This window comes from Lissotriton vulgaris, chromosome 3_2 (assembly GCF_964263255.1).
Source record: "Lissotriton vulgaris chromosome 3_2, aLisVul1.2, whole genome shotgun sequence".
In the NCBI taxonomy this organism is placed as follows: domain Eukaryota; kingdom Metazoa; phylum Chordata; class Amphibia; order Caudata; family Salamandridae; genus Lissotriton; species Lissotriton vulgaris.
In genome coordinates this window covers 16,989,942-17,007,447 of record NC_141690.1, presented here as the reverse complement: position 1 = coordinate 17,007,447, position 17,506 = coordinate 16,989,942, and the positions used below count along the sequence as shown (strand labels likewise).

Genomic DNA, 17,506 nt, shown 5'->3' with positions numbered 1-17,506 from the left:
GACATCTGGTGTCCGTTTCCCGTCCTTTGGAGCGCTACGGGCAGGGGTGCATCAGAGAGGTGCGGGAGAACTCGTTTGGAGATATATATATATATATATATATATATTCTCCACAACGCCGCCACCATGAAAGTAGGGACAGGAAAGACCACGCAGATCCAAACGTTATAATCGGCAAAGATTTAAAGGAGAGTCACCAAATCTGACGCGTTTCGGGCGTCCACCCTTGCTCACAGATATATATATATATATATATATATATATATATATATATATATATATATATATATATATATATACTGATAACAACAAAGGTTACAGAGACATTCTAATAAGGAAATAGAATTAAACATTTTTAGAAATTCACTGACAAAAACAAATGTTACAGTTGGGCTCGGATTTCAGTCCTACAAAACCAGCGAAATTCAGCAGTTCTAGTTACCTCTGCTAACTATAACTTAAACCGCCACAATGCACTGCTTACGACCACAAATATTACGTCACTCATGACATGGTCAGTGACATCACTGATGACATCATTGATGACATCTCAAACAACATCACTGATGGCCCCCTTGCCCGTTTATACTGGGTTTGACCCTGGTGACTGGGGTAAAGTTGGCATGAAAAGGCTTAGGGATGGGGGTCTTGCAGTTCCCCTTCCTTTTTTTTATTGTATTTAGCACTGGGGGTGAGGTTCCTGGAGCAAATTAAGGATTGGGTGGGGGGTGTGCAGGCCTCCTCCCCTTCGATTTTGTGCCCAGTGGATGGAGTCCCCTGAGTCAGAAGCCCAAACCTATGCTGCATCCGGCAAAGGCTGTGCATGGTGTGGGGTTGGCAGCCTGCTAGGGATTTAGCCCCAGTGCCTGGCAGCTGGCCAAACCTGTGCTGCCTGTGCGTGTGGTCGGTTGCCTCTGGGAGAGTAGGCCACAGGCCAGGCCAAGTACCCAACCTCCTGTTGTGCGCAGCCAAAGGAGTTTGTCTGCCGGTGGGGTGTTTGCTGTTGGGCCAGGCCGGGGTTGGCAATTCAATAGAAAAGTAGTTACCCACCACTATGTAAACTATAAAAAAAAATTAACACACTCTTTGGATGATGTCATCAGTGATGTCATAGAACATGTAAAGAGTAATGTAGGCCATAAGCAGCGCATGGCGGGGGCACTATTTATAGTTAGCTCTGCTAAATATAACTGGTAATTTTCAGGTTTTTTTAAATTCAAAATGTTAAAACTATATTGTCACTTCAACCTCTGGCTTTTTTTCAGTGAATAAATAAATGTATATATAAATAAATGTGTATATATATATATATATATATATATATATATATATATATATATATATATATATATATATTCAAACATTGGTCCTCTGTTCGACAACCACTTCAATCAAGTGCACACAAAAAGCCATCCAAGGGGGGTTAAGGCAATATTCAAAATTTAATTTGCACTTCTGCAGCAAGTTGTCAAACGCTTTTCAGTGTTTACGCCTTCGTTATTGTCAACAAAAACTTTACTTCTTTGTGTTTAAATAAAAATCAATCAATCAGCAAGTTTATATAGTGCGCTACTCACCCGGGAGGGTCTCAAGGCGCTGGGGGGGGAGGAGTCCGTTACTGCTCGAAAAGCCAGGACTTGAGTTGCTTCCTGAAAGAGAGATAGTCCTGGGTCAGCCGTAGGTGGATGGGGAGGGAGTTCCATGTCTTGGCCGCCAGGTAGGAGAAGGATCTTCCTCCGGCGGTGGCTCTGCGGATGCGTGGTACGGTGGCGAGGGCGAGGCTGGTCGATCGCAGCTGGCGGGTGGGCGTGTAGAAGGTGAGGCGGTTGTTGAGGTACTTGGGGCCTAGGTCATGGAGAGCCTTGTGTGCGTGGGTGAGGAGTCTGAACGTGATCCTCTTGCTGACGGGGAGCCAATGCAGGTCTTTCAGGTGGACGGAGATGTGGCTGTGGCGGGGGATGTACAGGATGAGTCGTGCGGAGGCGTTCTGTATGCGCTGGAGTCTTTTCTTTAGTTTGGCTGTGGTTCCTGCGTAGAGGGTGTTCCCGTAGTCCAGTTGGCTGGTGACGAGTGCCTGGGTGACCGTCTTCCTGGTTTCGGTGGGGATCATCGGAAGATCTTACTGAGCATGCGCAGGGTGTTAAAGCAGGATGACGAGACGGCGTTTACTTGTCTGGTCATCGAGAGGGAGGAGTCCAGGATGAAGCCCAGGTTTCGTGCGTGGTCTGCTGGCTTGGGGGTGGTGCCCAGGGCGGGGGCCCCCAGGCGTCGTCCCAGGCGGAGGGGGATGATCCTAGGATGAGGACTTCCGTCTTGTCTGAGTTCAGTTTCAGGCGGCTGGTCTTCATCCACTCTGCGACGTCTTTCATTCCATCCTGGAGGCTGGCTCTGGCGGTGGCGGGGTCGTTGGTGAGGGAGAGGATCAGCTGGGTGTCGTCGGCGTAGGAGATGATGTTCAGGTTGTGTTGGCATGCGATGGCTGTGAGGGGGCTCATGTAGACGTTGAAGAGGGTGGGGCTGAGTGAGGATCCTTGAGGTACGCCGCGGATGATTTCGGTGGCCGCGGATCTGAACGGGGGAGGCGGACTCTCTGGGTTCTTCCGGCGAGGAACAAGATGATCCATTCCAGTGCCTTCTCTTGGATTCCGATGTTGCTGAGGCGCTGTATTAGGGTGCGGTGGCAGACAGTGTCGAACGCTGCAGAGAGGTCCAGGAGGATGAGGGCCACTGTTTCCCCATTGTCGAGCAGGGATCTGATGTCGTCGGTGGCTGCGACGAGGGCGGTCTCGGTGCTGTGGTTGGTTTGGAAACCGGACTGTGAGGGGTCAAGGGATCCGTTCGTCTCGAGGAAGGCGGCGAGCTGTTTGTTGACGGTCTTCTCGATGACTTTGGCAGGAAAAGGGAGGAGCGAGATGGGGCGGAAGTTCTTGAGGTCCGTGGGGTCCACTGTCGGTTTCTTCAGGAGGGCGCTGAGCTCGGCATGCTTCCAGCTCTCCGGGACGGTGGCGCTTTTGAAGGAGAGGTTGAGAATGTCCCAGAGTTGGGGTGCGATGATGGAATCAGCGCTGTTGAAGACGTGGTGTGGGCAGAGGTCGGTTTGGGATCCGGAGTGGATGGTGTTCATCGTGCGGGTGGTGTCTTCGGTGCTGACCGGGATCCAGGCGCAGATGGTGGTGGTGAGGGGCGATGGTTCGGTGGTTGGGTGCGTGGTTGGTGCACCGAAGCTGCTGTGTATGTCGGCGATCTTGCGGTGGAAGAAGGAGACGAGTGAGTCGCAGAGGTCTTGCGAGGGAGTGATGTCATTGTTTCCGGCGCTGGGGTTGGAGAGCTCTTTGACGATGCTAAAGAGTTCTTGCTGTTGTGGGTGTTGTTGGCCAGTCATTCTTTAAATGTTGTCCTTTTGGTGGTGCGGATCAGCTGGTGGTGTGCGCGGGTGGCATTCTTGAGTGCCGTCATGTTTTCTGTAGTCTGGTCGTGGCGCCAGGCTTTTTCAAGGGTGCAGCAGTTTTTCTTGGATGTTTTGAGTTTGTCGGTGAACCACGAGGCTTTCTTGCTGCTGGGTCTGCTGGGAGGGTTCTTCATAGGTGCGAGGCCGTTGGCGCAGTTGGTGAGCCTCTGTGTGAAGATGCGGGCTGCTTTGTTGGGGTCTGTTGCGCTGGCGGGAGGGTACCAGCTGAGGGAGGTGGTGAGCTGGTCGGCAGTGATCTTGCTCCAGCTCCTGCGGGGAACCTGTTGCGGGTGGTGGTGGGTCGTGGTTCTCCTGAAGCTGAAGTGGACGCAGCTGTGGTCAGTCCAATGAAGTCCGGTGGAGTGGCTGAAGGAGATGTGCTTGCTGGAGGAGAAGGCTGGGTCAAGCGTGTGGCCGGCGTAGTGGGTGGGGGTGTTGACCAGTTTCTTGAGTCCGAGGTTGGCGAGGTTGTCCAGCAGGGTGGTGGTGTTGCTGTCCTTGTTGTTCTCCAGGTGGAAGTTGCAGTCCCCTAGGAGGATATAGTCTGAAGAGGTGAGGGCGTTCTGGCTGATGAAGTCTGCGATGGTTTCGCTGAAGTGTGTGCGTGGTCCCGGGGGTCTGTAGATGAGAGTACCTCTGAGGGTGGTCTTGGGGTCGGTGTGTATCTGGAAGTGGAGGTGCTCGGCAGCGGTGAGGGTGTCGTCGGAGTTGGTCGTGATGCGGATGGTGTTCCTGTGGACGATGGCAAAGTGTATCCCAATTCATGAACATAGAAAGTGTCATGTGCTGTAACTACAAATGAAATTAAAATAAACGATGGACTAAAATGTGGCCGCCATCTTGTGACGGATCTATTATCATCCGAACCAGTCAATGCTTATCGCCTGTTATTTCCTTAAACGATAAGCAAATCAAAATCGATCATATTAGATACATTGCATCTTTGTGTACAATGAAATGTTTATAGAAAATGCATACGTACAAACATTTGCAACAATGAGCTCTATTTATAATTAGTTCATTACAATCTCAATAGATTCATATGTATGTGTAACTGGCTAATGGTTGGCCGCTACGTTTGCCATCATGCCCTGAATGGGCTGAATATAGTAGCATGCACGAGATTTCTAAGGAACATTTGCCCCTATGTGAAATCAATTTTCAGGACTGTACATAGGACTTATGTTCTCTCTCTACTCACGGAGGACAGTGTATGAGGTACGGTCAGATTCTTATTACATTAGCCTACATGGACCCACATCTCCTCTTCATTGTTGAGTCCCTGAGGGGCCCTTGTCTGCAATTTAATAATGTATTTCGACTCCAGTGTACGAAGTTTTTTTACATTATCCCCCCCTCTCTCTGATTTAACCATTTGGTCCAAACAGAAGAAGGTCAGGAGGCTACTGTTACTGTTGTGTTCTTTTTCAAAGTGGCGAGTGACCGGATAATTGGGGTCTTTATTCGTGATCGCTCTCAGATGTTCCAAAACTCGTTTTTTTGCGGGGTGGATGGTACTCCCCACATAATTCTTACCACATGGACAGGTTAAACAGTAGATTGTGGAGTCTGAATTGCAGTTTAACGGCTTGATAATTGGCACTTTAGTTCTTATTCCTGGTATTCAGTATGTTTTGACCTTACTACTGTACTTGCACGCCTTGCATTTCATACAGGGGAAGAATCCCGTTACAGGATTGTATTTCTTTTTTCTGGGATCATAATGGCTATCACCATATATTTTTTTTCATTTTATGGAAAAGGCGCTATCCTCGCAGTTAACGACGTCACTGCGACGTCTCGAATAATCGCAAAAACGGAAAATACGCAAGGGGTCCGCGGGGATCACCCAAATATTGTTAAAAACTAAAGAAAAAAATACCTTTTAGAAAACAAATCTCAATATTTCGAGTACTAGGGTGGCTCTGACAAGATCAGTTGTGTTGGTTGTGTGTATATGGCTGCTATACATAAGACCTGATGCAGAGTTTCAGGTTACTTAGAAACACCCAGTAGCTTTCATCTGTAAAGTGCACTCTTTCATTTCTATAAATGCCATTCGTGTCAAAACACAGATTGTTGTTATCGGTACAGCCTATGTGATGGTCTCTGAGGAATGCAAAAACAGTTTTATTAACCTGTTTCCTGACTTTGTCAATCTGTGGACAGAATTGATTGACCACGTCCATTTCTGTCTTTGGCATATATTAGAGTACATTAAGACAGTGTGAGGGAAAAGTGATATCAGTTTTTTAAAGGTGTACTTCATTAGGATTTTCAGCCCTACCCCAGTCAATGTGCCTAGGTCATTGTCACCAGAGTGCACAATCATGAGGTGAGGAGCTTGGGAATCCACAATGGATTTAACCAAAGCCAGCAACTGATGAAACTTAAACCCTCTATGGCCAAACCAAGAAATTTGAACATTTGGAAATCCCAAGTTCCTGTCAATGCCTCTCGTTTTTGCAGCCTCTTTAACCTAATATATATAGATGTGGTCCACAATCCATACTTTAAGCATTTTGAAGTGCAAGAGCAATAGTAGTCAGGAGAAGGCTGGATCTCAATGAGGTAGTTTTCCCAGGGAAAAAGCAGTTGCTGTCAGCATGATAGTGAATAAAATTAGGTAGTGTATTAGATGCCTTAGCAAGAAGTCTTATTATTGGCAGTGTTAACGAAAAGAAATGAAATACAGACAAGGATATGCCTTTAAATCTGTGGAGTAAGTATCTTCTTGGGAAGCAGCATGTTCCTTCTAGAATGTGCTGTGAACTTTTGACCTATTTGTTCCCCTGGGTTGTTAGGTACACTTAGCTAAGACTGTATTGGCGTGAGAAGGGTGTTAAAGAAAAAGAATAATTTTCTTAAGTTGAAGAGTGATGATACAATGTAATGGCGCGCTTTCACTTTCAACTCAGGACTATGTAACAAACTGTTGTGTAGTATTTAGATTTCAGAAAAATGAAGCTAAATATAGGTTTAATCTCCTTTTTTTTCAAACTAACAGGAACCTCGTTTTGAAAATGAGGTAAAGGGTTAACAGATGCTAACTATTCACAAGTGAAGATGCAGTTGTCTAAAATGAAAGACTTGATTTCATATTCTGCCTTCCTCATGATGATAGAGTGGAAATTTGAAGAGGTTGCCATTTTAGAGTTGCTTTATTTGAGAGTGGTGTACCATTCTTGTGCTTAGTTTTTACAAATCTTAACAGTGTCAAAACTATCCATAAAGCACTAAAACAATAATATAATCTACAAACTCAATTCACTGGTATGTATACAACTTTGTAATTATTTTCAAAATGTACATTAGAAATGAAGCTGGGAGTTTGATTAAAAGGAGTATCACAGTGATGTGAAACAATATGAGATTAACTGTATCTATTAGAGGGTATGTGTTTAAGAGGTTAGTGGTGAATGTTTTGGGAAGTACGAGAAACATGACTTTGTTCCTCTTTATTACATTGTGTATATTATAGAAACTAAGAATGTTTTAAATGTCCAAACATCATGTGCAGAACAGATACATCTGTTATTTGCATTCTGGGAGTTGTAGTGCTTTTAGTAACATTATTAAACAGGAATAGTGTAGTGAGATATAAAAGATGAGAACATGTTGTATGCCTGTATATGACTTAGAAAGAAGTAATACTTGTTAGGTATGTATTGGGAAGTGTTTGTCAATGTGGTTTTTAACTTATATGACTGCTTTGCATAAACGTAGATGGTGAGATATGGTTTTGTGCTTGCTCATAGCTGTATATACGATGGGACTTTTAAGTTTACTTAAGAATGCAGAGAGGTATATACTTTTGGAAAGATGGCTTGCAGGTGTGCATCTGTTAAGAAATTGCAGATATGTTTACATGGTGATCTATGTTAGTAAGGCTGATGAAAATTTCAAGTATATTGTCAGTGTAGTCTCTTTCTTTAAGCGCGGTTTGTTTAAAATTGAGAAGGATTAACAGTGCGGAATGCCTCAAGAGTTGTGCTATCTTTTGTTTGAGATATGCTGAAAATATGTTTTAGAAGCAGAAGTAGTATTTGAGAAAGGATGTAGGTATGCCATTCGCAAAAGGTTTTGGGTTTTGAAAAATTTCAAAATGTTTTTCATTTTAGAAAGTAACGGATACATGTGCACACTCAGTAACAAAGCAATGTATGTTTCTAGAGAGTGGTGTATGCAATTCTATATCAAGTGTGATACCTAGATTTCACTAACACATAGCTCAGACGAAAATCATATATACAGTAAAACAGGTAGTTTGATACTGACAGAAGGAGATAGCCAATGAGTCAGAGATCTAGTGACAACTGCTATGTATCTAACAGCATTGAAGGCACTTTCACAGTCAGTCAGGCAGTATTCAGGCACTCATGCAATCCTCGAACCACTAAGGCAGTCATCAAATCAGTGATTAACTATCAATGGAGTTATTCAATTACACAGGCACTACATATGTACTCTTTCGACCAGGCAGGCAAACATTTCTGTCATCATTGAACTATGCAGGCACTACCCATACATTCATCTGATCACCTAGGTACTAACTATTGACTTATGCAATTAACAAGGCTTAAACCAAGCAATCATTATAACATTTGCGCAGAACCTGTGCAGTCATTGCAATACTGAGGCACACGTGCGCACTGATGAAACACTCAAACTCTACTCATCCACTCATCTATTTACATAGAAAGTACCATTGTAGTAAACCTATCACCCATCCAGTACCCATGCAGTCATTTAATTACTGAGGCAAAAGTCTTGCAGTAATACAATCACCCCAGCAATACACTTTCTTTTATCCAATATCTCAAGCTTTAACAGTGGAATTATGCAGTCACTCAGACACTTCCCAGGCACTACTGATGCACTTATACAATTCTCCAGGCACTACCCATGTAGTTATCTAAACATCCAGGCACTACTTGTTCACTCAACCAAACACAAATGGGCAGCATCCAATCACTGAAACACTATTCATCCACATATCCCATGGGCCAGGTGCTATGCATAGGCTTAAACAATCATGTATGCACTATCCATGCACTGCATAAATCACCTATATAGTATGTATGCACTCTTGCAATCACCCAGGCACTAGAATTGCACTCATTTATTCATCCCATCAGTGTCTATGAATTTATTGAATTATTAGAGCATTAGTCACATACGTGCCTAATTATTCAGTCTCTCCTCATGCACTCATCCAAACACCAGATACTATTGGTATACTCATGCAAAAACGCAGGCAGTAAGTATGCAGATCTGGAATGACCCATGGAATTATGACAGTCAGGAAATCATCTAGACACTACTTGTATGCTCAGGGAATCACCTAGGCACAACCTATGCACTACCTATGCACTCATGCAATCATCCAATCACCCAGGGAGTATTGATGTATTCAACCACAAACCCATGTATTTACAAGTTTTACTGAAGAATAAGTAGGCTTTTAGAACCATGTGGGGAATTATATATGCAACCTGCCACACAGTCTTTGCAAGTACTTAGAAGAATTAGTAATATATATGGTTGGGTATATATTAATGTGCATATTTTTTAATGCAACGTTTCTCAAAATTTAAATCTGATACATTTAAGTAGCATGGAGCTTGTAAATACACTCGCTTGGCTTGATGTTCAGTTTAAGATTGACTACAGAAGGGATAAACTGGTCTCTCACCGTGTATAAGTTAGAAGTGAGATATGGGGCAGCTGTGTTGTAGGGCAGGGTGCTAACATGATAAAAGGTAACTAATAAATAAAGTTTTGTGTTTTGCTTCGGGATTGATATATTGAAGTAAGTGCATGTATTAATATAGCTAGGTTCATCTGTAGAATTTAAACTGCAACATACCATAAAAACTGTTTTTGTATTATGTGTAGGTCAGTACCAAAGTAGTTTGTATGTTGGCTAGGGTAAAATATACTTGTTTTTTTAACAGAACAAGATATACATAAGTGCACACAATTAGAATGCCTACAAAAGCTCAGACGAAAAAGCAATAGAAGCAACTAAAGTATCTCTGCAGAAATGAGTTACAAAACGGGTGAAATGCAGAAAAAGTGCTGAAAGATAATAGAGCAAAGTCATTTAGTAATATATGTGAACATTTGCACAGATTACAACATAAATAAAATACAATTATGACTGTGAGAAACAAGAGTGTACCTTGGAAGACGAGCAAAGATTGTAACAAACATGGACACAACATAACCAGTATAGAGAAGCAGTTTAAAGAAATCAGATCCAGGATGTTTCATAGTAGAGTGGTTGTAAATTTAGTGATACATTTAAAGTGTAGAAGGAAGAGAGATGCAGTGAAACAGAAAGAACGAGTTGATAGAATAGTTGATAAGGCTTTTGCTTTGAAGAGGAAGATTTTCATTTCGATTCGTAATAGAATGAAGACTCTTGACATAGTGTTGTGCATGACGAGACAGCACCAGAAGAAAAGATTAGTGAATAGAATTAACTGCTGTACAGTTTTTAGTGGAGAATGGATACATACTTCTTGTACAGATCCTTTCTTTAATGAAGAAAGCTATCCACAGGATAACATATTAGTTCCTGCTATTGATTAAAAAGGACAATGTTATGAAATGAAGAATGGTAGGTGATGGCACCAAGAAATATAGAAGAAGTTATTGCAGAAGAGGTACAAGGAAGTCGTAGTAAGGGTCCTGTATACAAATGGAATTGTAGTAGTGTTTCTAGTATTAGATAGCAATCTATTGATATATCAAGAACATTCCTATGCATCTTTTCTAGGCTAAGTTTAAAACACAAAAGTTATAGCACTCAACAATGTGAACTTTAGTTAGGAGGCTGTATTGTGTGAAAACTCCTGCTTTATGTTTAGGAGAAATTAATAGTACACTTTTGCATGGTAGTGTGGCAGGCATAGCAAAGGTTTGTGGTGATGTGCAGTTTTGTTTCTTTGGTCCTGAGCAGAATTCTAGGGTAAAAGAAGAGTTGTTAAGAGGAGGAGTTGAAGAACAAGACTCATATATTACAGTTGATAGTTTTAAAGAAGAGATTACAGAATGTAACAGTGTTGTCTAAAACACCAGAGCATGTTTGTATATGTTGTAGATGCACTTACTAGAAGATTTAAACACAGACTGTTGATTTGTATTTAAAAAGTGAAAAAGTAAATAATGATAGCTTGCAAAAGTTACCTGCGTATTTATTTGTAGAGGGACGGTTTGAATTGTTTATACGGCAAGTTAAATGTAAGTTTTGTTACAATAAATTAGAAGATAATAAAATGAACAATACATAGATATTAGATACCCACTTTGTAAGATAATAAAATGCATGCTAATGTAGAAAAACTATTAAGGGCCAAAAAAAAAAAGAAATTCAACATTTATTATTCTTTGCAGCATTGCAAAGGGCCTTCATGGACTGCTCTCTAGTACTCTATACAACTCTACAATCCATGCAATATGTTCCCATTGAATAAAACAGTGGAGCCAAAGCTTGAAGTTGAGAATAGACTTTTGAATGGACTCTCTGCTTCGGTGTTGTGCTGCTATTGAAGTCAAGGGTACTTCAGTTTTGCATTGCCTTCTTCCTGCTCACTATGAATTTCTCTTATGAAACATGCAAAAAAAATTAAACCGGGAAAACAATTACCATGTATGATTTTTGGCAGCATTGTGAAAAGCTGTAAGACACTGTTCACCAGCTCTTATAACAAAACTACAGTCCAGGCAATACGTGGCCATTCTTGAAAACTTTCTTGAAGCCATATCTGTTGTAGTAGTCTGAAGGGACTTTCTGGCTGGGAATTGTTGCTGATGCCGCAGATGTAGATGGTCCTCCAGCTTCCCTCTGCTTGATCGGCAGTTGGAGACTTTTTCTATGATAAGTTTTAAGATGATTTAACATGAACGTCTTTCCTCTAGTTCTTCTCATTCCACTTTATTTTTTGGAAATAGTTGTAAAAAGTTAAATACCAGCACAATTTTTAAAAACAGTTTGGATACCAATCCTTAGTTTGAGTGTTCGGTAGTTATGTTTTATTTGTTAGTTTTAATGTTGAAAGTTATTTTTTGAAACTGTTCTTTTTTTATAAAAATGTTGTTAAAATAAAGTTAAACCAATATGTTACTGAACAGCTAGACACAAACGTTTGCAAAATATGTCTATATATCTGTTTTAGACTTTGTTATTTTATTCGTGACTACTGAGGTCATTGCGACCTCCGGTGTTGCTGTGAAGAAAGAAAATGCATTTTTGATTTAGTTATTTCAAAAAATGAATACAAAGGGGAACGTTAAATTAGTATCTTACTAATTAGCTACACTGAAAGCTTATGTAAAATATGTCTATATGTGTATTTTGCATTTTGTTAAAAACACCCGGTATTCGCAGTGTTTCCTTGGCAGTGGCACTCATAGAATCATGCAGGCACTACATGTGCAATCATCAAGGACGTCCTAGCTCTACCACTCTGCAAACGCGCCTCCTGGCATAGTACTAGTTGGGCAAGGAAGTCCCCTTGTCTAATGAGGGCATTTTGGGTCCAAAAATCCCTCTTTTTACCTCCAACAAGTTCCATGCAGTCTGTTTGCTAAGAGGTCATGCCCCCTTTCTGCACCACTCTGCAAACAGGTCTCCTGGCACACTACTAATTGGGGAATAAAGTTCTCTTGAATGCTAAAGGACCTTGGGGACCAAGAAGCCCTCCTGGTACTTTCTTCAAGTCCTACTCCGTGGTATTCCTGAGAGCTGGTCAGTGGCCCAGCCCCCTTTCCACACCATTCTGCAAACATCATTGATACTTAAAAAAACATGGAAATTCTCTGAAAAAACAAAGGTTACAGGTGAATTATAGTTTGGAGTTAGCATTTAAAAAAACCTTAGGAGTTCACTGAGAAATCCAAAGATTACAGGTCTGTTAAAGTTAGGAAATAGGATTAAAAAAACCATTAAATAGTCACTATAAAAACAAAGGTTACTGGGGCTGCACCTGCAATGCAATGCTTATGACCTCACATATTACATCACTCATTACATGGTCAGTGACATCACTCATGAAATCATCCACAGAATCTCTGATGTACCCACTCACATCCCAATATAACCTTTCATACAAGCACTCCAACTTCCACACTAGCATTCTCAAAAGCATTTTCACACCCATACCTGTACTTAAACACCCACTCACTGATTCATAGGACTACACACACACATCCACTCAGTCACCTATACAGCCACACAAACACCATCTTACTCACTAATACAGCTGCTAATATGTCCACTCATACACCAATATAGCCACTCGCACACAGTGACTCCTAGAGCTACACACACACCTACTCACTCACCGATAGTCAGTCACAGGCATTTACTCACCTATACAGTTATACACACACCCAATCATTTATTCATACAGATACTGACACATTCTCACTCACCTATTCACTCACTGACACAAGCACACACTCACTCATACAACCACTATTGCAATCACTCAGTCACACATACACTCACTCATATACTCCAACACTCACCTATGTTGCCTTTCACATATGTAGCTACTCACTCAATTACCACTGATGAAACCATTCACTTACCGACACAACCAAACACACACCCGTACAGCGCCTCATTCACTCATGCATACAGGCAGTTACACACCCCCTCATCCACCCACACAAACATGGGGACACTAATACATGTACTAAGATAACCCACTCACCCATATAGAAACTCATGTACACATTCACACACCTATACAACCACTTAGACACCAATTGACAGACACAGAGATTCACACAAGTCACTCACCCATACATTCACGGAGACACCTATTCACTCACTTATACAGTCAATCATGTACCCACTAAATCATACATACAGGCACTAATACACCCACTGATTCATCAATACACCTTGATCTAAAATTCAACAATCATAACCTTTTTAGAAACACTCACATTCACATGGTTGATGTCATCAGTGATGTCATTTGAGATGTCATCAGTAATGTCACTGGCCATGTCATGAGTGATGTAATGTGTGTCATATGCAGTGCACCGCGGGGGCACGAGTTATAGTTTTCTCAACTAACTATAACTGCTGAATTTCTCTGGTTTCGTGTGTGTGATATCTGAGCCTAACTATAACAATCCTGTGACCTTTGTTTTTTTCAGTGAAAATGTGTGTGTGTGTGTGTTTGTGTGTACACACACTCTGGGAACTTCCTTGCTTTAGTATGAGAACTGCTCCTTTTTAGGGAGTTCATCTAGACACCATCAATACTGTACATCTGCCCTCTCAAATGTCTGCTAGTCCAGTGCTTATATTTCTGCTAGACAGCAAAGTGTAGTATTGCACATTTGCATGTCTTTTCCTAACCCAACCTGTGTGTATCATACACATTGTACAAGGTAGGTTGTGGTAGGATTAGAATATTTATAGAATTTGTCGTGTTTCTTTTCATTAATTTTCCCCTTTAATTTATTTTTTAAAGCTATCCTCTTCCTTCATGCACACAATAAAAACCTGAATGTTATGGTGAACCTTTCCCTTTCTGCACATCTTGAGTCTGGATCATGTAGGTTCTAGATGAATGAGTACAGTGTGAGAATTGCATTGGAAACTGTTTGGAAAGTAATATAAATAGTGTAGATGTACATCTCATTTGCATTGCACTAGTATGGTACTAGTAAAACAATTTTTGTAATATTTCAAAAATACGTGTGCATAGTTTATGCATGAGATCAGCATTTCTGTACTTGTAGAGTACGTATGCCAATCACATGAATATTGGGACTTCTCTTTGACTTACTGAGGGCTGCATTGTCCGCTGGTAGCTCAGCGAATCCAGCTCTTTGCCCACTGAGCCTTTTAAGCATTGGGCCCCATTTGTATTCAAGCTCTCTTCCAACACTAAACGCATTCTCTACCTCTTTAGTCATGTGCCCTGCTGGAATTGTCTAGTCTGCCTTTTAATCAGGTTCCTCTTGGTGTAGAGGGCTTTTTTTGCTTTCGGTTCCTGTTATTTAACTAATTTATTTTATCATGAATCATGGCTCATTTGGAGGGCCCTCTGTGCCCATTTCTTCTGCTTGCTAATTTTCTGTGGGTGGCTGTTAGTGGTTGGGTAGGTGCTAGCACCATGATACAGCTAGGCAAATGATCTTATGATAAATACTCACAACTCACTTTACTAACTTAATGTGTTCTTGACTATGAGACTAATCTATTTTCTTTTTTTTTCCCCCTAGGACTTCATCCAGCAAAAACTCGATTGGAGCTCCAGAAGCATCTCACAATGCTAAATAATCAAGAGCAAGCTTCAGTTTTTGAAGAAGTTCAGGTACAATGTGTTATTTATGTTAAATGCAAATTTATCAAATAACTTTTTCATTGTGTTTATTCATGGTTGGGCCCGATGCAACATGCTTGGACACACCTTTTCAAAATTGGACATAGCTAAGACCAAGTGACATTTCCTATTCAAATACAACATGTTTGAATAGCTGGAGATTAGGCATCTTTTATTCATTTCAGTGATCCCTTGCATGTTAGAACTCATCTGGCAACAACTAGATGAGGAGCTGCACAGAACCCCACTACGCCCACAGTGCTGTAGAAAACTAAACCAGCCATTGAAAGGCGAATCAAGAAATTTGTAATATGCTTGTCTCCTTAGTGGTCCTTGTGCAAATATGTATCCATCCTCCGAGGATTATTATATTAAGGATATATATTGGTGTGGTGGCCCCTGGGGTTTGGTGGCCCTGTGCAGGTGCACAGCTTGCACATGCCTAAGACCGCCCCTGGTCAGGGGAGGGCGAGGGAGGGAGAGACAGAGGGAGGGAGAGTCAGGGGAGGGCGAGGGAGTCAGAGTCCGGGAAGGGCGAGGGAGAGAGGGAGGGAGAGAGTCAGGGGAGGGAGAGACAGAGGGAGGGAAAGTGAGGGGAGGTTGAGGGAGGGAGAGAGTCAGGGGAGGGAGAGAGAGGGAGAGCCGGGGGGGGGGGCGAGGGAGGGAGAAAGAGTGAAAGTCTGGGCAGGGTGAGGGAGGGAGAGAGTCAGGGGAGGGAGAGAGTCAGGGGAGCGAGAGAGAGGGAGCGCCAGGAGGGGCGAGGGAGGGAGGGAGAGAGGTGGAGAGTCAGTGGAGGAAGGGAGAGGGAGAGAGTCAGCGGAGAGCGAGGGAGAGAGAGAGACAGAGGGAGGGAGAGTCAGGGGAGGGAGGGAGGGAGAGTGAGAGTCAGGGGAGGTAGAGAGAGGGAGAGCCAGGGCAGGGTGAGGGAGGAAGAGAGTTAGGGAGGGTGAGGGAGGGAGAGACAGAGGGAGGGAGAGTGAGGGGAGGGCGAGGGAGGGAGCGTGAGGGGAGGGCGAGGGAGTGAGAGAGTCCGGGGAGGGGGAAGGAGGGAGAGACAGGGAGGGAGAGAGTCAGGCAAGGCAGGGAGAGAATCAGAGGGGGAGAGAGTCAGGGGAGGGCGAGGGATGGAGAGAGAGGCAGAGTCAGGGAGAGGGAGAGTCAGGGAAGGGAGAGAAGGGAGATTCAGGGGAGGGGGAGGGAGGCGGAGGCAGAAGGAGGGAGGGAGACAGAGGGAGACAAAGGGAGGGAGAGGGAGAAAGAGGGTGAGAGGGAGGGAGAGAGAGGAAGACAGGGAGAGAGAGAGGAAGACAGGGAGAGAGAGAGGAAGACAGGGAGAGAGAGAGGAAGACAGGGAGAGAGAGAGGAAGACAGGGAGAGAGAGAGAGGGGGACGGAGAGAGAAAGGGAGGGAGACAGAGAGAGAAAGGGAGGGAGACAGAGAGAGAAAGGGAGGGAGACAGAGAGAGAAAGGGAGGGAGACACAGAGAGAAAGGGAGGGAGACCGGGAGAGAGGGAGGCGGAGAGAGGGAGGGAGACCGGGAGAGAGGGAGACCGGGAGAGAGGGAGGGAGACAAAGAGGGAGGTAGTCAAAGAGGGAGGTAGACAAAGAGGGAGGGAGACAGAGAGGGAGGGAGACAGAGAGGGAGGGAGACAGAGAGGGAGGGAGACAGAGAGGGAGGGAGACAGAGAGGGAGGGAGACAGAGAGGGAGGGAGACAGAGAGGGAGGGAGATGGAGGGAGGGAGGGAGGGAGAGAGAGAGAGGGAAGGAGATGGAGGGAGAGGGAGAGAGACAGAGGGAGGGGGGGAGGAAGAGGGAGGGAGACAGAGAAAGGGAGGGAGAGAAAGAGAGGGAGGGAGAGAAAGAGAGAGGGATGGAGAGAGAGGGATGGAGAGAAAGTGAGGGATGTAGAGAGAGGGAAGGGGAGAAAGAGAGGGGTAGGGAAGGAGATGGAGGGAGAGAAAGAGAGGGGGAGGGAGATGGAGAGAGGGAGGGAGATGGAGAGAGGGAGGGAGATGGAGAGAGGGAGGGAGATGGAGAGAGAGAGGGAGATGGAGAGAGAGAGGGAGAGTGAGAGGGAGATGGAGAGAGAGAGGGAGAGTTAGAGGGAGGGAGAGAGAGAGGGAGGGAGAGAGAGAGGGAGGGAGAGAGAGAGGGAGGAGGGAGACAGAGAGTGAGGGAGCCAGAGAGAGGGAGGAGGGAGACAGAGAGTGAGGGAGCCAGAGAGAGGGAGGGAGCCAGAGAGAGTAAGGGAGCCAGAGGGAGGGAGTGAGAAAGAGAGAGGGAGGGAGACAGAGGGAGGGAGAGAGACAGAGGGAGACAGAGGGAGGGAGGGAGACAGACAGAGGGAGGGAGGGAGTGAGACAGAGAGAGGGAGGGAGACGAGAGAGAGAGAGGGAGGGAGGGAGAGAGAGGGAGGGAGGTAGAGAAAGAGAGAGAGAGGGAGGGAGGGAGGAAGAGAAAGAGAGAGAGGGGGAGGGAGACCGAGAGAGAGAGGGAGATATGTGTGTATGCTGGGTCTGGTGGCTCAGTGGACCAAGACATCCGCTGCAGGGGCCTGTGTTCAACATCATGGTCACAGGTTTTTTTTCTCTAGCCCCACCCCCTCTCTCACTGACCACGCCCCCACCGGTGCGGCCCTCGGCCATAAACTACACTGTAAATTTGGCCCCTGAGAGAAAGTTAGTGAGTACCCATGTTCTA

General features: G+C 44.1%; 1 protein-coding gene across 6 annotated transcripts in view; it reads left to right on the top strand.

The window, feature by feature from the left end:
- The window catches only part of TBC1D1 (TBC1 domain family member 1), a 1,125,494-nt gene that overhangs the window by 684,940 nt on the left and 423,048 nt on the right, over positions 1–17,506 (top strand). For all 6 annotated transcript variants that reach the window (XM_086963988.1, XM_086963987.1, XM_086963991.1 and 3 more), the window contains one exon: positions 14,705–14,796. In XM_086963988.1, the coding sequence (XP_086820114.1) occupies positions 14,705–14,796 (92 nt within the window). The remainder of the gene's footprint in view (positions 1–14,704; positions 14,797–17,506) is intronic.